This window comes from Panthera leo, chromosome B4 (assembly GCF_018350215.1).
Source record: "Panthera leo isolate Ple1 chromosome B4, P.leo_Ple1_pat1.1, whole genome shotgun sequence".
In the NCBI taxonomy this organism is placed as follows: domain Eukaryota; kingdom Metazoa; phylum Chordata; class Mammalia; order Carnivora; family Felidae; genus Panthera; species Panthera leo.
The window spans coordinates 129976001-129998008 of NC_056685.1; the positions used below are offsets into that span (position 1 = coordinate 129976001).

At 53.3% G+C, this 22008-nt stretch overlaps 1 protein-coding gene and 1 long non-coding RNA gene across 3 annotated transcripts in view; one reads left to right on the forward strand and one right to left on the reverse strand.

The window, feature by feature from the left end:
* Positions 1 to 22008, forward strand: part of LOC122225080 — an 87431-nt gene that overhangs the window by 31984 nt on the left and 33439 nt on the right. The gene's annotated exons all lie outside the window — the stretch shown is intronic.
* CACNG2 (calcium voltage-gated channel auxiliary subunit gamma 2) overlaps positions 1 to 22008 on the reverse strand; it is a 108012-nt gene that overhangs the window by 2765 nt on the left and 83239 nt on the right. For both annotated transcript variants that reach the window (XM_042947698.1, XM_042947697.1), the window contains one exon: positions 10666 to 10749. In XM_042947698.1, coding sequence (XP_042803632.1) covers positions 10666 to 10749 — 84 coding nt within the window. The remainder of the gene's footprint in view (positions 1 to 10665; positions 10750 to 22008) is intronic.

Here is a 22008-nt window from a genome sequence, read left to right on the forward strand (position 1 = left end):
CCATAAGCCGTGGGGTCCCATGAAGGCAAGGACTGTGGCCTTTTTTTTTTTTTTTTTTTTATTTCTTTTTATTCTCTCTGTCCCCACCGCACCTCTGTGCCAAAGACCCAGTAGGTCCCCAATAAAGGCTCACTGAGTGAGTAAGTGTGGGGAGGGTTTCCAGAAAGAAGCAGCAGCAGACATGTTACCAAGAAAAGAAAAAGTAAAAACAAAGAACAACAACAACAACAACAAAATGCCTTCAGGATAAGATAAGAAGCAAGGACTGATAAACAGGCAAGAGAAAAGAGTATCTTCAGGAACATTTGCCACCTGCAGGTGAGAGGAAGGAGGACAGAGGGACGCAGGGTGGCTGAGGGCAGGGGAAGGCAGCTGGGGGAGAGGCAGGCCAGGCAGGCAGGCTGTGTATGTGGGGGACGGTGTCCGGATGAGGTCCTCCCTAAAGGCTCTCTGGAGAGGAAAAGAGCTTTTCTCTCCAGATTCAAATAGGCAGCGAGTGACCTCAGAACCCTGATTGCTCATCCCCGGAGCTGTGGGCCAGGCAGAGCCATCTGGAAGCTTGTGTGAAGAAAAGGAAGTTTTCTTTACGTGTTTGGGCTGTTTAAATGGCTTCTGAGGAAGTTGGATCCTATTAGAGGGCCTGTTGGCTCAGCCCTGGGGTGGGGGTAAGGGTTGGCTGGGGATGTGCATCTTGGAGAGGAAGGTGCCGGGGGTCGAGCCTCCCCTGGCTCCCCACCCCTTTGGGGGGCAGTGTGGCGAAGAGAGTTTTTCTGTATAGAACTCAGGGCATTTTTCTAAGAGGATTTTAGGCAGTATGCTGTGATGTGTGGCATAAAACCCCTCTTCTCTCTTCCCCATGGATCTTTAGGAAGTCTACACTGCTTACTGGTGCTGTTGGGTGAGTCGATTATTTTAGGGGGACTTGAAGAAAGGTGAACCTGAGCCGGGGCCAGAGGAGGAGGCACACAGAGGGTGCAGTTGGGTTCCTGGGCAATCGGGCTTCCCTTCTCCCGCTGACGGATGGGCCACCTCCCCCCAGACCTGAGCGTTCTCCCCCAGCAAGTCATTTCAAGAGAACTGTTATGTCCCCAACCTGGTCGCCCTTCCCGCACATCCCTACACACGCGCACACATGATTGCAAGGTGCCTGGACTTGCACAGTCAATGCTGCCTGAATCCTCATCGTCACAAGCACAAGGGGAGAGGGGAGAGAATCTGTGATAAGCACCATTCTGTGTCGAGCCTTGAACGAGTACATGACATACATTCTGTGATTTAATCCTCATAACAGCCCCATGGGCTGTGTTTTTTAGCCCCTGTCTGTAGACAAGAAAACTAAAGCTCAGAAAGGCATAGTAACTTGCCCAAGGCAGCCCAGCTAGTGAGTCAGGATTCAAGTCCGGATCGGCCCAACTTTTGGGCCATCCTGTACTCTCCCTCTGGGGCTTCCAAGGAGCCTGGGAGGGATGCTGCAGAGTCCAGAGATCTGGGCGTAGGGTCCCAACTATGCCACTCACTTGCTGTGTGGCTGAGACAGGTGCCTCGTCCTCTCTGGTTTGCCCATGTGCAAAGTGGGTGTGGACCATCAGATGATTTCTCACGCTTCTGCCCTCCCTGTGTGGATACGATTCCTAACCAGCTGGGAATGGGGGGGGGGGGCGGTGACGGCAAGAAGGAAGAAGGAGAGGTTGGTGTGACTTCCAAGGGGGCAGTGGCAGTGGCTCAGATGAGCAGAGCGAGACCCAGATGGAGGCTGGGCAAGGAAGCTGCTTTAGAGCAAGCAGGGACTCTTACATTGGAGAAGTTTCTCGAAAGAGTTCTTTCCCGCTAAGCAGTGTCATAGGCTGAGTGGGGATTTGGGAGTTCGTCACATCTGAGCTCAGACGCGGGCCTTGTCCCTAACAATGTGTCCTTGGGCCAAGGGTCTTTACCTGGCTGAGTCTGTTTCTGCATCCTGGAGAATGGGAAAAATAACCCTAATACCCAGCTCCCAGGAATGTAAGGTTTGCTGTTCACAGGGCAGTCGGAAGGTCGGGGGCCTGGGCATCGCGGGGGAGCTGGTTAGAGCCTGCAGATTCTTGGGTGTTACACTGCCAGCTACTGAGTTAGATTCTACATTTTTGCAAAAGCACGTAACACAAGTCACGTGCACGCAAAAGTTCGAGAGGCACTGTTGTCAAGGTTACATTGGACCATGGCTGTCCTGTTTCTACCCTAGAAAGGGTACAGTAAATGGTACAATCATTATTTCTATCATCCTGCCCCCTCCATCCAGACACTTCTTCCCCACGAATTGCCTTGATTCCCACTGAAGCTGGGGTGGTTTTAGTGCTAAAGTCTATCGCGAGGAGCAGAAAGTATCTGGTTTATTCAATGAACAAATATTTATCGATCTCCTATGAGTAAGCATATGGAACTCTGCAGTCCCTACCAACAATTCTGGAGCTCTCCCTACACCATCGTAAGTGCCTTACATGGATAAACCCATTTAAACCTTACACCAGCCCCATGAAGCCATGGCCATGGCTTCAAGGAGGTTACAAATACCTAATGCAGGTATTGGCAGACTTTTTCTGTAGAGGGACAGGTAGTAAATATAATCATTTCTGGCTTTGCTGGCCATATGTTCTCTGTTGCAACTACCTAATTTAGCTGTTGTAGCTTGAAAACAGCCACAGGCAATACGTAAACAAATGAGTGCGCTTCTATTTCAATAATAACTTTATTTACAAAAACAGTGGTGGTGGTGGGGGGGGCAGATTTGGCCTGCGAGCTGCAGTTTGGACATTTCCTGGCTGAGAACGTAATATGCTGTACTGGGGAAGGGCCTCATGGTCCCGGAGTGGGGAGATGCTTCACTTTTAACTAGCTGTGGGTCCAATGAATAAACACAGGTCGAGTGCCCGCCGCTGTACCAACTTCCAGGCTGGGCATGGAAGACACAGGGGTTCAAAAACAGGCCCGGGCCATGTCTTTATGGGGCTTACATTCTCATGAAAGAGATACATGTCATCAGGTAATAACACAGATATTATGTAATTATGAACCAGGATAAAGTGCTATGGAAGAAAGGTACCCATATGGCACCATGAAGGTATGTGACAGGCTGATGTCACATATAGATGGCCAATGTTCATCGAGTGGTTCGTGTACCCCAGGGCTGTTCTAAGCACTGTGTATCTATTAACTCATTAGTTCTCATTACAGCTCCGTGAAAGAAGTGCTTTGGTTAGCCCCCATCAAGCGGCAGCTAAAACTTGAGGCACAGAGAGGTTAAGCCATTTGTCCGAGTCCGCCCAGCGAGGAAGTGGGGAAACTGGGTTGTGAACCCAGGAGGTCAGCCTCGAGGGCCTGTGTGTCTTGACCACGGCCCTCCCCTGCTTTCAGACATGCACGTCTTGCCCCTCAGAGCATCCTCTGCGCTCACGTGGGCATCAAGGAGGGCTTCCCCCAGGGAGTGATGCTGGGGCTGGCATCTGAAGGATAAGGAGAAGCTAACAGGGCACAAGAGAGGTGGGATGTGGAGTGTTCCAGGGAGAGGAAGCAGCGTGTGTGCTCCAGGGCTGGAGAAGCATCCTTGCTCAGGGAACTGGAAGATTCTGGATCGCAGAGAGCCACGGGAGAGCTTGGGGAGCCCTAAAGGGAACGAGGCAGGCCAGGGTGGGGGGCTCACGAGGTACAGGCTTGGGGCACAGAGCTGCGGTGGGCTGAAGCTGTAATGGGGGGGGGGTTGTAGACACAGAGGTGGGGCACAGATGCACCTGCCTGTGGAAGAGTAGAGGGCTTAACTTTGAGGCTCCGGGCACCCTGATGTGAAGTGATGTCTCAGCAGGGGCTCGTGCAAATCACGTGGTATGCCTGGCTTCCGCTTCCTTGTCTGGATTAGGTGATCTCTAGGGTCTTGCCTGTCTCTGATGGCCCTGTGTCCCCCAGACCTCCCCGCAGGGTCCACTCAGCCAGCCAGGCCACAGTCTCACCTGTTCCCTGTGCCAGTTGTGGCCTTTGATTAAAACGATAGTCTTACCAGGTATATGGAGGGCGGGCTCCCTATTTTCCGGGCGCAGTGCTCAACTCTTTATGTCTGTTATCCCACCTGGTTTTTTTTTCCCCTTCTAAGCGGAGAGGATCAGCGAGGAGCTGGCTCGGGAGGGGTTGCTGGGCTCTTGGGCTTTTCTCCCTCACTCCCCTCCCCGCTGTGCTGGATGGGGTGGCCAGGACCACAAGTGTGTGTGTGAGCGTGGGTGTGAGAGAGGTGGGGAAGGGGAGAGAGAGGAGGAAGGACAGAGCGAGGGAGAAGGAAGGAGGAAGCGGATGACAATGGATGAGGGGAGAGAGAGAAGCTGAGAGCGGTGGCTTGGGAGCCCGGGCTCCACACGGGGCCTCCTTGGAGCCCCGTCCCAGCCTTCCCACCGGCAGTGTGGCCTCCGTGCCTCCAGTTTCTTGCCTGTGTAACGGGGACACCAACAGCACCTACCTCCCGGGGTGTTGTGAAGGGGAACACAGGTAACATATAAAGTTGTCAGGTGTGTTCTATCTAATGACATAAGAAAAGAGTTCCAGAAGCCCCGGAGCTTCCTTGGGGAGTGCCATCTGTGCGGTGCCAGATGCCGTCCCATTCCCTGTTGTCTCCGGGGCTGGTGATCAGCTGCACCAACCCAGGAGAGAGGCGCCCTGCGTGCCTCCGCCGGCCATGCCCCCTGCCCTTCTGAGCCTCAGTTGTCCCCCCTGCCAGAGGGAGGTCACGAGCACACCCAGCTCATAGCCTGCGATGAAGAGTAAGGAGTAAAGATGTTTCAGGCAGTTAGAAGAGCGCCCGGTACGCGCCAAGCACCAGGAAATGTTAGTTTTCTCATCTTGACAGAAGGCACCGTTGCTGCTTCTCACGGGCCCCGGGTTGGTGTTGATCACAGTGTGGGTTGTGAGTCAGGACTAGGTGGGGAAGTCAGCGTGCTGGGTGCCACCAGCACTTAGAGAAATGAAGGGGGACAGAATTCAAAGTGTCAGCGTGCGTGGAATGCACGAGGTCGGAGCCGTTTTGAGAAATGTTTGCTCTGGCTGCATGGATGTGAGCGACTAGGGGTGGTGGCTTGGGATGTGCCCCAATCACACTGCGACCAGTGGGAAATACCAACTCCCATCTCCTGGACACAACACACACACACACACACACACACACACACACACACACACACAGCCTGCAGGGACCCGTAGACACGCAGCAGACACGAGCAAACACACATTCAGATAGACGCTCAGATGCGCGGACACACGGGCACCGAAAGACACAGAACACAGCAGACTCACACACTTGTGCACAAAGACCGACACACTGACAGTCACAGGAAGTCACACCTGGGCCACCTCTGCCTCTTCCTCACCCGCTCGCAAGCTTTGGTAAGGGTAAGGATGGGCGGGGGCTGGGGCACCGTGGCAGACACATCGATGGCCCCCCAGAGCTGGCTGGGCAAAACAGGTCTGGCCATCATTTGTTCCTGGGCAAGCTAGTGACAGGTGGGCTAGAGCCACACTAACCACACCTTCGTGGGGCCCAGATGTCAGGAGGCTCAGGGTGGTGGCCAGGGCCTGTCACCAGAAAGTCCCTGGACTCTGTGTTCAGGAGAAGCTTTGGAACTCCTTAAATACCCATGGGGGTTGGGGGTAAAAATGTTCATTCATTCATTCATTCATTCGTCCCATTAGATATCTATGGGGTGCCTTCCTTCTGCTGGGCCCCCCAGGAGGCCTGAAGCTTGGTCTGATGGCTTGAGAGCAAGTGAGCCCCACTTTCTTGCCATCCCAGGAGATGAGCTCTGCGTTCCTGTCCAGCCCTTCTGGCATGCTCTCTCCTCCTCCTCTGTTCTAGGTCCTCCATCCAGCTGGTGGAGCAGGGATGGTAGGGGTGACCCGGGCCACCCACTTGCCACCCCCTCAGCCCCCTTCCCTGGGGCCTCCTCCTCTTCCTGGCCTCTAAACCTTGGCATCCTGGGGCTCAGACTCTGCACCTCTTCTCTGCACCACCACCTCGGGCCATTCATCGGCTCGTGGCTGTAAATGTCATCCACCAGCTGACAACTGGCAAACTCCTGTCTGGGCCAGAGCCTGTCCCATGAGCCCCAGACCCCAAGGCATCTCCCCAGGGAGTCCCATAGGTTTCTCTAACTTAATGTGGCCGACACTGAGCTCCCGATTCTTCCCAATCCCAGCCTTGGACTCAAACCTTGACACCTTCCTTTCCTGCGAAATCCACAGGTAGGCTCTCAGGAAAGCTTACATGTAATCCCTTGGGAATATTTTCAGGCTCCGACCCCTTCCCACCTCCTTCACTGCTATTACTTGGGTTCAGGACGCTGTCTCTTGTCTGGATTTATTGCAGTAGGTTCCTAACTGTTCTGCCCGCTTCTGTCCTTACCCTATTTCAGTCTCTTGTGAACGGAGCAACCAGAGGGTCTTGTAAAATGTGAGATAGTGAGACTCCTCTGCTCAGACCCTCTGATGGCTTCCTGCCTCAATCAGAGCAACACCCAAGCCCTTTCTAGGACCCACAGGGGCCCCCGGGCCTCTCTTCACTGGCTCTTCCTTGGCTTCCCCTTGCTCACTCCACTCTTGTCTTTCTGGCCTCACTCCTGCGGCTCAAACATTCCAGGCTCCAGTCTCAGGGCCTTTTCACTTGCTGTTCCCTCTGCCTGGAACATTCTCCCCTCACATTTCCGCATGGCTCCCTCTCACCTCCTTCAGGTCTTTGCTCCGATTTCACAACAAGGATTTTATGGACAACCCCCTCTCCCCGGAATCTCCTATCCCCCTTTCCTGCTGGATTTTTCTCCATATCACTCCTCATAGTTTAACAGACCATATAATTAACTTGTGAATTTCGTTTGTTGTAGCTTGCAAGCACAATGAAGGCCCGTCTTAATTTTGTCTGCAGGCAAAAAGGACCCACGGCCCATGGGTAGCTCAGATCTTTCCTGGCCTCCCAAGTACTGGGACCTCAGGCCCAAAGAGCCAAGGAGAAGATACTCAATGGGTTTCTCGAGAGCTATAGCTCTGCCAGGAGAGGCCCACAGCCCCATGCTTACACATGGTCAGGCCTCTTTCCGTCCATGCCAGCAATGTGCTGGCCCTGTGTCAGCCTCTGAACAGATCCTGCCCTTAGGTTGAGCAGAGTCCAGTAGACTGTGCCCCTGACCTTGGTAATAGCAGGAGCTCCTGCCACCTTTCTGGAGCCCACCCTGCCCGCCCCGCTGCCCTCCGAGTGTGAGGCAGGCCGGGCACGAACAGTCAAAGCCAGAATGTTTGGCTGAGCCCCTTTCCACCCTCCTAGGTCTCCTGCCCCCCACCCTGCCCCTCCTGCCAGTCCTCTGCTGTCCTCTGGAAACCCCTTGGGGTCCGGCCCCAGGACCCACCCCCAAGCGCCTGCGCTCCCCTCCCCCCCACCAGCCATGTCTCCCAAACAGCCCCTCACTTCTGGCTGCCACCACAGCTATCGCTCTGGTCCAGGCGCCATAGCCTCTCACCAGGATGCCAGCAGCAGCGGCCAACTGGCCTCCCTGCCCCCGCCCCGGCCGGCGGCCAGAACGGACCTTCCACATCAGTGTCCCCTGCTCACGGTTCCCGTCACACTTAGAATGACACCCGATTGGGCTCCTCCGCCGCCTCTCGGACCTCGTGCTGTGGAATGTCTTTTATTCCTGCACTGTGCTCAGCCAGCCGGGCCTCCCCTCTGACCCCCCACACCCCCTGCCCACCCACCCCCCCGCCTTAATAAGGCCCTTGCTCTCTCACCAGTCCCCCCTCGGGCACGCACTTCCCCCAAGTCCTCTCGGCTCTGTCCTTTTCCTCATTTAGAGAAGCTGTCCCGACTACCTGTCCTCAGTAACACCCCCCACCTGCCCTCCACCCACCGCCTCACTCTCCACCCCCTCACAGCCAGATCGGTCTCAGGTCTCAGGGGACTATTGTGGTCTTGCCCATTGCTTCTTTCCTCCGCGAGAATGTCACCTTCACAGAGGCACCGGTTTTGTTCTGTTCACCCTTGGATCCCCTGTACTGACAACAGGGCTCTGCACGGAGTGAGTGCTCAGTGAATGTCTCAAGAGTAAATGAGCGAATGCTTCTAGAGGCCCAGTCTCAGCCTTGGTGCCGCTTTCTCAAGGGGACCCTTCTGGAATCATCTCCGGTTTGGGGGTTAGGGGCCAGGCTCCCTCAGCACCACACACTCCATTTTATCCCTGCCTGCGTCTTGGCATTCATGCTACCTTCACTGGCCTGTTTCTATACAGTGAGCCCTCAGGGACAAGGGCGGCGTCAGCCCCTCTCACGGCCTCCCACGTGGCAGGTGCGCTGTGAGAACGGGTGTAACTGACCTGAACTGGAAGCCGGCTGAAGCCCCGCCCACCTCCAGACACAGCCCCGCCCCCCTCCCCACTTCAGGGGGGCTGGGGATCCGAATAGAAGAACAATCGATCCCTGGCTTCTAGCGTCTCTAGAGCTTATTAAGAATGAGACCATCTAGTTAGAATGTATTAGGATTTAGAATCTATTGATAAGGATAGGAACTCCCGTCTTCCGGCTTTCCAGAATTACTTTTGTTGCCTAGCCCAAGATTAGCGTAGTCTAGATCAGGGGTCAGCAAACTATGCCAAGTGCAGCCTGCTGCCTGTTTTTGTAAATGAAGTTAAGTTTCCTGGGAGCACAGCCACACTCATTGGCTTCCATTATGTCTAGACTCCACGGGCAGCATTGAGTAGTTGGGACAGAGGCTGTATGGCCCACAAAGCCTGGTATATTTGCTGTCTGACCCTTTATAGAAAAAGTTTGCCGACTGTTGTTACAATGCTCAAAAAATACTGTTGGGTTAAGTAAGTTTAAATCAGACCCTTGGAATCCTGCCCTGTTAACAGCAGTTACCCGATTCAGGTCTTTTGTCCGGGGACACCCCAGTGAACCAAACACGTTATGTGATTCTCTCTTAAACAATGAGGCTATGGAGGTATGGAGTAGGTAGAAACAGCCACTGAAGACTCCTATATCTGCCCTTTATGTAACAGACAACATTTATGGAGTATCTGCTCTATTCCAGAAGCTGTTCTAGGCACAGCAATGAAGGAGACAAAGTTCCTCCTTTGAGCCCTCTAGCTGATTATCACATCCTTACTGTGCTCAACCAGGGTGGCTCCTGGCACGAGGCTTAGGCTGTGGTCCCCCCGCTCCCACCGCCACCAGCAGGCCACATCCGTCCCGCGCCGCGTCTCCCGAGGCCAGCTGTTTCTCTGAGGGGCCTCCCGGCCAGGCTGGGCGCTGCCTGGGGCCACGAGCTGCGCCTGTTTTTCTCACCTTGATCTCCCCAGCACCGAGCGCAGGGTCTGGCCTAGGTCTCAGCCCGCTTTTATGCCACCGCACTGCTCCTGCAAGAGCCCCGGACGTGGTAGTGGGGAACGATAGCCCAACCCGTCTTTTAGGACTTCCATTTAAGAGCAGTGCCTTTTGGGAGTTCATAAACGGAAATGATGAGCATTGTAAGATATTTTTCTCCCTTTCAAAAGAAATCTATAAATTACATCGTGTTCCCTTCCTTTCTCTTCCTCACCACTGGGCTGACTTCATGTTCCATGGGCTTTTCAATGAAACCAGGTTGATTCTAAGGCTGACCCGAGAGTTGGCTTTGATGTGAAGAGTAGTTACTGAAAGAGACAGGGTGATCCATGTAATGAAATGCCTCCTATATTTTCCATAAAAGTGATCAGAGAGTGATGCTAGCCATTCTGCTGGGGGCGGGGGGAGGCGGATGGGAGGGAGGCTTTAGCGGCCTCCGTGCGGCTGGGAAGGTCACCGGGGACAGAAGGTGGGGACGCTCCTGGTGGAGAGCAAACCTCTTCTAGAAGAGCCTCTTGAGAGCGTGGAGCACAGCTTTCACCCACTTCTGCTTGGGTGGCTTTGCTGTCCCAGGTGTCAAGGACCCTCAGCCCCTCTCCTGGAAATCCCTTTCTCAGGGAGCATTTTACCTTGTTAGTTTTTGTTGGTTCTTGAGAAGTTTTCTTTGGGACTCAAAATGCTTTCTCTTGACAATATGCCTCAGGTGGATTTAAGGTCACAGCATGTACCTCAGGATTTAACCGTGACTTGATTGTGGAGGAAGAAAACAAAAATCTCATGTATTGTTCTCGAAGTTCCAATTTGAAACTGCCTGATGAGTTTCTTCATTGAGTTAGTCAAGAAATATTTACTGAGCGCTTATTATGTGAAGGGCATTGGGCTGGGAATATGAACACATGAACGAGATAGGGTGGGTCCCTGGCCTAACATAATTGGTGGGACTGCCAGGGAGATGTTTACTCAAATAGATCAGGACCCCACAGCATGATAAATGTGCTGTGCTCTGGGAACCCGTTAGGGGCACAGAGGACTTCCTGGAGGAGGTGATGTTTCAGGCTGGGACCTGGAGGATGAATAGGAGTTTATCAGACAAAGGGGATGGAAGAGGGTTACAGGCAGAGGGAACAGCATGCATGAAGGTTTGGCCTCCAGATAGGAGGAAAGGAGCGAGGCTCAGCTTTTTCCTGCCCTCTGCTGATACAGGGATCTCTGGATAGTCCTGGCCTTTGGTGCTCTGGAGGTTAGAAGGACTGGACCCACCACCAGAAGGGAGAAAAAATTGCATGCACTCACGGAGGAAATATTCTGCTGTGTCAGCTTCGTAATCTGCATCCTCTGGGAAGTGATCGATTTGCTTGCAGAGACCTTTGAAGTTCCCTGGAAAACAAGAGGAGAAAGGACACGTGAAACATCAGAGTTTCCAGGGGCTCAGCACCCACTGGCCTCTTGCTGACTTCTGGCTCTTCTGAAGCTGGCTCAGCCCTCTCCCCGGCCCCTGAAGGAAGGTATCACTTTGTCTGTTTGGACATCTGCCTGGTGAATCAAAACACACACACCCGCGGTGCAACGGAAAGGATCTAAGGCCTAAGACTTCAAAACCCAGCCTTCCGTCCCTGCATCGAGGCTTCTGGGGATTAGCTGAAGCTTGGCGGGCAGCAGCGGTTTGGCTCGGGGCTGGGGACTGCCGAGGAGGAGGCTGATGAACCCGTCAGTACACCCGCCTCTGTGCCCCAGCTCCGCTGGGAGTCACCTCGCATTTTGCATGCCAGAGAGCAGATCGCTTTGCAAAGAAGACAGACCCCACACGGATGCCGACAAACGTTCTCACAGCCCTTAAATGAGCTTGCAAAGTGCCTTCCCATCTGCAGGGCCTGGAATCCACTGTGCCCAGCCCCTAGCTGCTCTGGGCAGGGGAGGAGGATAATTGGGGGGATGATGGGAAGGGGTTGAGCCCCCAGTGGGGGCTGAGCCCCACTGCCAGGCTCTTGAACTACAACTCATTCTGGCTCTACCGTAGGCCTGTGAGAGGGCTATTATCTCTTCCATTGCACAGATGAAGAAACTGAGGCTCAGGGAGGCTAAATGATCCGAGTAAGTACTTGTGGTCAGGAAACGATAGATCCAGGGCTCCAACGAAGGCCTTTTGACTCAATCTTTTCTGGCAGATGGCCGAGAAGGTGAACACAGGCTCAGATGAAAACCCAAGGTCCCAGCCGGCTCCACCAACGACTGTGAAGTGAATGTGGTCTTCGTGAAGGACTGATGCGTGGGCTGGAGCTTGCCAAGCGTGTCTGCTCCGCCACAGTAGAAACCTCGGTCAGTTTCACACACGGTCGTACCCCCCCCCCCGCCCCCCCCCCCCCCCCACCGCACCAGCAGACGAACTTTCTCTGAATGAATAAATAGGCAAACCCATGCTGGCAGCTCCTGTGGCCTGGGTCCAGCCTGGCATTCCTCACCTGAGAGGTGGAGATCAAAGGAGTTTTTCCTTCGCGGATTAAATGAGCTGACACATATAAAGTGCTCAGAGCGAGTGCCTGGCACGTCGGTAAAAGTGCTTGGGGGCATCGCTGTGAGGGAGAATTGGATGCTGACTATATTCAGCCACTGACATTTGGGATTTTTCTGTGACAGTAGCTAATATAACCTAATTAATACAGTTCTCAGTCCGTGTTAGCAATCTGTTTTCCTATGGGGTGCTGAACCTTCATGTTCCATAAAGTAGGTTTTATCATGTACTACGGATATGATTTAGGAATTTTAGGGCATTCTTACATAGACCTGTGTATATATCATGTACACCTGCTTCTATACGATACAGGTGTACTTCTATAAAGGGAAGCGTTTTAGGCATTTCTAAGGCTATTATTTTATGCGACATATTGCAGAGAAGATGGTTGGTCGCCCCAATCACTGTCTCTGTACCATATTCACCCCCTTTCCTGACTTCTGCAAGAAAAACGATTCCCCAGAGGATATGGAGGCTTCTGGTAACTTCACTGAAGCTCTGTGGGGACTCAGGAGCACAGCATTTCGCTTGAAATGCTCCCCTGGGGCAGAACCCTTCTTGCCCACCCACCCTGCTTCTCCGCCCTCTCCTCAAGCATCCCCAGGAGGCCTCAACTCCCTCTAGGACCTGAGAAGAGTCTACTGCTGAGAGTCTAGCTGCTAAGAGGATAAAATCTCCTCCCTATTGGTAAAATTACAGATCAGTGCATTTGAAAAGTGCTCTGCAAAGTGCTTTCATTTGCTTTCAATTCAAGCTGGCAAATATCTCATCAGTGCCAATCTGGTGCCGGGCATCTTTGTAAGCAATCCGTGCAGGAGGTGAGATGTGGGCCCCGAGACTCCTAACAAACTGGGGACACGGGGCGGCTGGGGGGCTCTGTCAGGTAAGGGGCTGACGTTGGCTCAGGTCATGATCTCACGGTTCATGAGTTCAAGCCCCGCATCGGGCTCTGTGCTGATGGCTCGGAACCTGGAGCCTGCTTCGGATTCTGTGTCTCCCTCTCTCTCTGCCCCTGGCCTGCTCACTCTCTCTCTCTCTCTCAAAACTAAAATAAACATTAAACAACAACAACAACAACAACAACAAACTGGGGACACTGCTCAATCCCAGACTAAGGGCTTGTGTCTGGTGCCTCTACCCTGTCTTCTAAGGGCCCCACATTTCATGCTAGCAGCCCGCACCCATATCTGCTTCCCTTGCAACCTGGCTGTTTCTCTGCATGGGCCGTGCCCCAGTGATCTTTAGACCATGAGCTCCTAGTGCGGTGCCTGGCACACAGGAAGGGCTCAAGAGATGCTGTATAGAGGCTGTGTGAGGTCACCGGCAACCCAGACTCTCCTGTGAGGGCCAGACCTGGTATCCACCTGCCGATCTGATGTCTCCTGGTGGATGTTTTAAAGGCACTGTGTATTCAGAAGGAACTAACCTGAACTCATGATCATTTCCCCTCAAACCTGGTCTTCTGCAGGCACCAACCAGCTCAGTGAATGCCTCTCCATCACTGCCGATGCAAGCCTGAGCCCAGTTGTCACTGCCTACATTTCTTCTTCCTGACTGCAGGTCCCTTCCCTTAGGATGTCCTGCCTGCATTCACTCGCAGTGTCTCTCAAAACTGTCAAGTTCTCTCCATTGGCAGCAACACCCACAGCCAGGCCACCATCCTGGCTTCTCTGCATGACAGCCTCCCCACTGGTCATTTTGCACTCACTCTCATCCTTGTCTACAGAGTAATCATGGTGATCCTTTGAAAATGCAAATCTGATCAAACCACTTCTAGCTTGAAATGCTCAATAGCTTCCCAGTCCTGTAAGGAAAGCTCAGCATCTTAAAGCGGCCTGATCCCAACCTCTGTCTGGCCTTATTTCCTGCCCACTTCCCTCTCTGTGCACATGCCATCTCAGCCTTCTGTCACGCATGCTCCCTCCTACCACAGGACCTTTGCACATGCTGGTCTGGCTGCCCCAGCCTCCAACATATCGTTTGTTGTCTCTTTCCCTCAACCCCCCTCTGCCCCCCTGTACTGTGCTGGTGGGGTGTCTGCTGCTCTGCTGTCCATTCTGTGTTGGGGAGATGTTAAGGCATGAGTGATCCTGCTGGGAATGTTCCAGAAGAGAGGGAAGGCATGATAGCTGGAGAGACGAGGGAGCAATGCAGGAGCAGCGTGAGAGGGGATGAGGCCCAGGACACAAGTGCAAGGGTGGCCCAGCTACATTTAGGGTGTGGCTGAGTCTGGCTGGAGGGTTGCCTTTAACCAGGGTGGGGGTCTGTGGAATGAGTCCAAGAGCAGGGGTGGGGGAGGCAGTGATTATGAAGATGGGTCAGACTCTAAGCTGGGGAAGGAGGCAGTGAAGAGGTGATGGGGTCAATGCATTGGAAGCCTAGGGTGGGGTGGGGGTCAAAGAACTGCCAGAGCCGAGGGCTCCTGGGAGTAAGTTGGAAGACTGGGGCATGAGAGTCAGAAAGTGGGGGCCAGTGATTGAGATCATTGAGGGGACGTGGCTATTGGTCATGTCACGGTCAAGGATGAGACCATGAACTGGGTGGCTCGGGTCGGGTGGAGGTAGGGATGACATTCAAAGTCTCTAGGAATCGGAAAGGTCATACCAATAACTATAGAAGACAAAACTAAACGTTCACTTTTATTTTCTATACATAGTTAAGTATGTATTAGGAAGCTGCCTACCAAGTTAAGGATGATATGCAAAGCATTCATCACATTATTCTGGTAAACCCCAAATCATTGGTTGTTTTTAGAAACTATTGGTGTGAGGCTCTTTCTAGCTAAATGATGGTCCTGTCTGGACCACGATTTGACGCAGGGAACCATACCAGCTGCTTCCAACATGTCTCTGTTAGAGTAAGACTTACTTTGTCTCAGTAAATACAGAATTTTCTCCTACCCTGTCCCATGCCATTGTGTTGGAGGCCTTCTCCAAGCAGGTAGCCCTCCTGCTGGGCGACCTAGGAGGCCCGGAGGGATGCCCCTGTGGGTGGTGGAGTGGGGGGCGGGGAGGAGAAGAGCAGAAACCTCAGAGGTAGTGCTCTCATGGGTGATGGTGTGTGCCCAGCCTGGCCCAGCCACTCCGGCTGTAGGAAGATTCTGTTCTTTTGGGGCCCTCGCTGGGCCCAGGGCTTGGAGAGCTGCCAGGCCCGGGGCACAGAGCTCAACCCTCCACCAATTCTTGGTGAATGGGGAGAGGAGATGGGGCCTCAGTCCCAGCTGCTCCTTGCCCTATCTGTCACAGCCGGGAGCCACCCCTGTACAGCCCTCTTCCTGTACTTAGCGGGGCTGCTTGAAATCCTGGGTACACAGGATTTCAGCAGTTAACAACCAGCAAGCTGGGACTGGGATGTGCTCGCCAAGCAAGGTGTTCAAGGCCAGGTACTGGGAAGGCTGTCTGACTGCTTGTGAAATCCAAGATGGCTGCAGGGTGGCCTGGGAGAATGAGGTGGGCCCGTGCTTACCTCCTCAAAGAATGGGGAGGATGCCAAGTTGGGACTGGGCAGGAGTGAGTCGGGGAAGAGAAGACTGGATGAGTTTTAGACAGGGCTTTAGGGAAGAGGCAATAAAACGCCCCTGTGCATTATCAGCCCTGTGTGTCATGTCCTCAAGGGACAGCCAGGTTTCTATGAGTGAGCACAAAAGAGGTTAGGAGCGGGGGTTCCTGACCTCTGGACCAAATGCCGAGGAGCCCTGGGCAGGGATTTGAAAGGCTGGGGGGGTGGGGTGAGGTGGGAGATTGGGGCAGATTGGGAGGTGAACAGAGTGAGGGACAAATGATTGGTAGTGAGGACTAATGGAGGTAAACTGAGACGCGGGCCATGACGGGATGGGTCCCAATAGTCCAGAGGCTGATGGTAGCAGTGAGGCGGTGAGGGTGGGCTGGAGGCATAAAGGGTCTCCAGGAGCACTTGAAGCTCTGTGGCCACGGGTTCAGTCCGAACGAAGAGGTGCTGAGGTTCATGAAAGGGAGGTGGCATCAGCAGCACTCAGCCACCTCTGTTTGGAGTTGAAATGTGGTAGAACATCTTCGAGACGTCACAACAGTCAGTGCAGAGTGGCGCAGTCTGGCTTTCCTGTTGCCAGCCTAGGGTCCTGCTGTATTTTTTTCAGGTTGGTGCTCATCAAGCCCAGGGACTGAGACGGCTTCAGGCACAGATGGATCCAGGTGCTCAAAAATCTGGGGTCTCTCTCCCCATCTCTGGTTTTCCTCTCAGTTGGCTTCGTCCTTAGGCAGGCTCTCTCCCCAAGGTAGGGACTAAGGGCTGACCATGTGCCTGGCACTGGGGTGGTGGAGGGAAATCTAACCTGATTCCCTGCCTTTCGGGGGCTCTCAGTCTGGGGGGGGGGAAGACAGACAGCACGGAATTTACTAGAATGTAATGTCCCACATACTCTATAGCAAAATGTATGAGGCCTTATGGCAGCAGAGTTAGTTGTTCAGCTAGGATTTGTGTAGCGCCGACCGTATCCCATGCTCGGTGTAACCTGCTGGGGACACAGAGGAAAACATATACTTTCCGTCCCCACGGAACTTGTAGTGTGCGGTGGGAGATGGATGCCAGACGCTGTGGTGTAGCAGGGTCTGTGCGGCGACAAAGCAGAGCGTGTCTCGGGGCGCACAGGAGGGGCACATGTGACTGTGAGTGTGTGAGTGAGAGTGAGCATGTGTGTGTCGGAGGGTGATGAAGAAGTCGGGGGGGGGGCAGTGAGAAGAGATTTCTAGGACAGGGATCAGCAAGAGCAAAGGCAGGGAGGTGCGGGGCGCACAAGAGGGGACAGACTGTCTCGGGGGGTCGGGGAAGGTCCCCTGGACCAGAGTTGGGGGTACAAGGGAGCCCGGAGGCAGAGGTGTGCGGGAGCAGGCTTGCACTAGCTTCCGGTGGCTGCTCGTTAGAGTCTCTTGGTCACTCACACGGGCAGCCACGGTGGGAGGATTTGCACCCCGAGAATGGGCACATACAATAGATCGAGGTCCCCTTTCCCTGCCCGGAGAGCCAGTTGCTAGACATTTACCAGCACACCTGCTGGATGAAGGGCAACCCGTGTGAGGGGTCGGCCGGGGCGAACGCGTGACATCAGAGCGGGACTGGAGACTTACAAGAAGATGGGTCCCATGTAGAGGGCTGGCTGGGTGGGGGTGAGGGCAGAAGAGGGGACAGGGGCCACGTCCCCAGGGGTGCTGGGGGTCCAGGCTGAACTGAGGGGGGGAGCATCTCACTCCCCACTCCCCAGAAAGGCATTGACTTCGAGCTCTTAGAGCAGGAGGATGTGGGAGAGACTCTCCCACTGTGAACTAGAAAGGATTATTCTGCCAAGGCCCCCAACAATCACGAAATCTCTACTGGACCCCCACCCCAAAGGGCAGCAGCGCCCCACCGACCCCAGAGCCGAATGACTGGCCGCCCAGCTGAGACAGAAAGGCCAAGGGCTGTGCCTGAGGCTCTGCCTCAGCTCTGCCTCCAGGAATTTACTCTCAGACTGGAAATTTCAGCTTGCAGGTATTAAGTAGTTTAAAGGAGGTTTCATCAGCTTTTGTAAAAAGCACATTAATATCTCACAACACCAACTGCTGTCTCATTTCTTTGAGATACAATAAGCTCTTCATAAACCTGGTCATTAGGGGCTGAACAGACGCCGTTTTATTTCCCACATATTCATGAGAAGCTGAAGGAGAGCGGGGCCGGTGCTCGGAGGGACGGGGGGGAGGCACCGGCAGGAGGCTGGCTAAGTAATTTTTTAAGTGAAGCAAATGAAGGGTTTGGTGGGAGCTGCTTTCTCTGTGTTTTCAACCTTTTCTGCTCCTGGCTTTTCGCTTTGCTGGCTGGGCCCTCCCTGCTGGCAGGGATTCAGGAGACCTTGGGGTGGGTGGGCAGTGCCGGGCTCCTCCCTGGCTGGGACCCCCACCCGCCAGCACAGTGCCAGCGGCAACGGGCGCCGGAGGGTTTGAAGCAGCCTGTGTGGCTGTCTGTGAGCTCGCTCATTCGTTCATGCCTTCATTGGATTATTTCAGGCACCCACTATGGGCTAGGTCCCGTTCAGGTTCCCCTGGGGCGGGATGAGAAGGCGGTAAGGTGTCTGGCCCACCGACCGCCAGCTCACCTCCCAGAGGTCCTGAGCACAGCAGGGAGTACTTGCTTCTGTAGCCTCCAGTTGAATCCTGTCCTGATTCTTGTCTCTACAGCTACTTCCCTAAGTTCTTTCCCTGTGATGCGGGAGAAGAGACTGGACTCCAGACTCTGACAGATCTGCTTTCTAAGCCTGGTTCTGGTAGCTATTAGCTGTGTGGCCTGGAGCTCATTATGTGACCGCTCTGTGCCTCTGTTTCCTTAGCTGTAAAACAGATATGAATCCCTGCCCCATGGGGCGATTCTGAGGACTCAAGGAGAGAGCAGAAGTGAGGTTCCTGGTGCGGTTTCTCACCCAGAGCAGGCTCTCAACGGATGTAGTTTTTCCTCTTCAGATGATGCCTCTTTCAGGAAGCCTTTCTTGATTGCCCTCAACTGGAAAGACTCTTTCTCTTCCCTATGGGTCTCTGCCTGCTTCTGAGATTTTAATGGGCATGGGAATTGCCCGGGTTCATGTTAAGCCAGATTCTGACTCAGTGGTTCTGAGGCGGGGCCTGAGACTCCATTTCTCACAAGCTCCCAAGTGGACCACAGTTGGCATTGGGTAGCAAGGCTTTCAAGCACTTTGTGTCTGCTTTGACCATGACCTCTGTTAGGGTATTGTTGGGAACAAGTAGCTTCAAGTCTGTAAGCTCCTAAGGGCGGAATTTCCTCTAGAGAATTGCCTGAAGGTACCATATTTCCCTTGACTCTAAGATGCTTTCACACGCACATTTCAGTGTTGCTGAAATTAGAATGTGTCTTATAATTGATGGATTCATTTACTGCGCTGTGTTTCTTTCCTCCTGAAGAATCATCATTACACTGATGGTGTGGCTTATAATTGATGAGAATGGCTACATGACAAATGTTTATTGAACAAACGGACAATAAATGAATGAGTCTGTGTGTGCGTATGTGTGCCCACCCAGGTCTGCGGGCAGGCAGTGTATTACACATTTCCATCCTCCTAAATGGATGAACACTTGTCTCAAACCATTAGAGCCCCTGGGGCATCGCCACCACCTTTTGCACCTGTCTTATTAAAAACCTATTTGACAATATGAAAATATGTGTATCCCCCCACGACCCAGCAGTTTCTCTTAGAAATTTGCCTCGGAGAAATTGTTGCATGTAGGCATGAGGAAATGTACGTGCGAATGTTCCTCCCAGCCCTGCTTGTAAGGGCAAAACACTGGGAAGAGCCCACGGTTCGGTTGCGGGAAGAATGCTAACTCCTTGGAGTCTGTTGATAAAACGGGATACTACACAGCAGTGAAAACGAATGGATTACAGCTACCCGTGTCAACACCGGTGAATCCCACACCCATAATACTGAACAGAAAATCAAGCTGCAGAAATATATATATATATATATATATATATATATATATATATTTATATATAACATATATATACATATGACATATGTATAACATATAGATGTTATATATAAATATATATATTTATGGTATGATTCTATTTTCACAAAGGTAAAAACTTGTACAACTAGGCTGACGATCGTTTACAAGCGGTGAACCGGCAACGCCAGGCAAGGCAACCCCGACCACGGAATTCAAGAGGGTGTGGACCGGAGGTGGGGGAGTTGGGGGGGGAGGTGGCAGCAGGGAGGGCCCAGGACCGGCTTCGACGCACTGGATGTTCTAGTTCCTAGTCTGGTGCTGAGTGCACAGGGGCTCTTTTTACAGTTCCTCTCGACACCTCGCGGTGGCGCAGCCAGGGTTCCCTAGCCCAGCGTTTGCCTTGCCTTGCCATATTTTGCCCGCGCAGACGTTTCCCCGCGGGTTTGCGGGCTGTCCCAGCCACGGGTGGCCACGTGACCGAGTTCTGGCCAATGGGATGGCAGCGGCAGTGGGGGTGGGAGTCACTTCTGAGAAAGAACCCTCAGCGGGTGGGACGCGCCGTCTGTGGGCCCCTGGCTTGGGCAGCTCCGGTGCGGTCTTGAACCACGGGGCCACCCTGCGGATGGAGAGCGGCATTGATGGTAGAATAGGCTCAAGGCATGGGGGCAATGCCGCCACGGAACTGCAGCAGCCCTGGGCCTCTTACCTCCAAGGTTGTGTGATGAGGAGGGAGTAAACCATCCTTTACATTGGAGTTCAAAGGGTGCCTGGGTGGCCCAGTCGTTAAGCATCCAGCTCTTGGTTTCGGCTCAGATCATGATCTCACGGGTTGTGAATTCGAGCCCCACATCGGGCTCAGTGCTGACCGTGCGGAGCCTGCTTAGGATTCTCTCTCTTCTCTCTCTGCCCCTCCCCTGCGCTCTCTCTCTGTCTCTCTTTCAAAAATAAATTTAAAAACCTAAAAAAAAAAAAAAAGCCTCGGGAGCCAAGACTATTCCTAATGAACATAATCATACATGTTAAAATAGTCTTTTGTGTGGATTTAATGCTAACCACAGTCGGTTGAACTCTCAGTGCTTACATATAGCAAGTGCTCACTAAATATCACTAAGTAGAGTTACTGAAGGAATGAATGAATGAAGGGGCGTCTCAGTGTTTCTTACAACGTCTTTGTTCAGGATGCCAGCTGTGGCGGGGGATGAGGGGAGTCGGGGCCTTGTGGGGAAGTCGGCCTTGGACAAAGGGAGCAGGGAAGGAGGGGCAAGAATGGGGGTTCGACCTCAGGCAGGAAGAATGTAATGGATCCAGGCGAAGACCAGCGGGCCGAGGTGCTTACGGACTGGGCAGGGGTGGGGAAGCTGGAGATGGTGGTCAGGACCCTACACTGGACGGAAATGGGCTTGACTTCTGAGGAGGTGGAAGGATCTGGGTCCTGAACGTCAAGCGCCCTCACTGCAACTTTGTCCCCCGTCCCCCACCATTGTTGACACTGGAGGCGGCCCTGGAGACAGGAAAAGCTCAGACACACTTCATGCCACGTTGTGATGGAAAGCCTGCTCCCGATGAGGTTAAGGACCCTCTGCTCAGGTAACGAGCCAACCTAAAAGCACCCTGTGACATCGACCTGTAGGCCTGGGTGTTGTCATAGGCCGTGAAGGAATCTTCCTGAACTACAGATCCATTAGTGCAGCTCCTACTATTAGGGAGGCCGTGAAGGTCAGTGGTTAGCCCAAGTCTGGAGGCAAGCTGGGTTTGTATCACCGTTACACCGCTGAAGCCCTCTGAACCTCAGTCTCTTCATCTGTAAAATGGGGAGGCAGTGGGACCTGACTCATAGAGTTGTGGGAATTTCCCAGAGCGCTGTATTGAGAGGCCTCGGTTCAGTGCCTGGTACCTAGTAGGGGCTATTGTCTTTGCTGGGGTCCATTGGGGGTGGGGCTGGGGGACACGGATGGAGCACACACAGCTCCTGCGCTTGAGAAGCTCACAGACTCATTGAAGAGAATGGGGATTACTCTGCTTTGTCAAGAGAGCTCCCTGGGGGAGGCATGCCCAGGGAGCATAGGGAGCGGATACGCATAGATCCTACAAAACAGGATTGTTCAAATGACTCTGTCAACCCCGGGGCCCCAGGAGCAGGTGGGTGATGAATAAATACCATCATGTGTCAGCAGCTCTGCCTCATCTTGAGAGGCCTTACGGTGTAGTGGAAAGGTGGCCTTGCCACTGAGAGCACTCGCATTTGGTCCCTCTTTCTGTCATCCGTTAGCCATGTGATCTTGGGCAAGTTGTACGCTTTTTGACGCATTCAGTATTTCCGCCAGTCCTCAACTTTTACTGAGAGCCTCCGAGGTGTGGTGGTTTGAACTGGGCACCGCAATAGAGGGGACATTGATACAGCAGGATTCTCTGTCCCCAACAACTGAGTCCAAGAGGCACCGGGACAAATAATTAACTTGTATGACTCAAGGGTGGTGATCACTGGCCTCTGGGAGAAGCCGCCATGAGCCAGGCGCCAGGCTTAGCACTTTATATTTAATCCTCAAAAAACCCCTTTTGTTACGTTCTCCACTTAAAAAAAATTTTTTTTAACGTTTTATTTATTTTTGAGACAGGGAGAGACAGAGCGTGAACGGGGGAGGGTCAGAGAGAGGG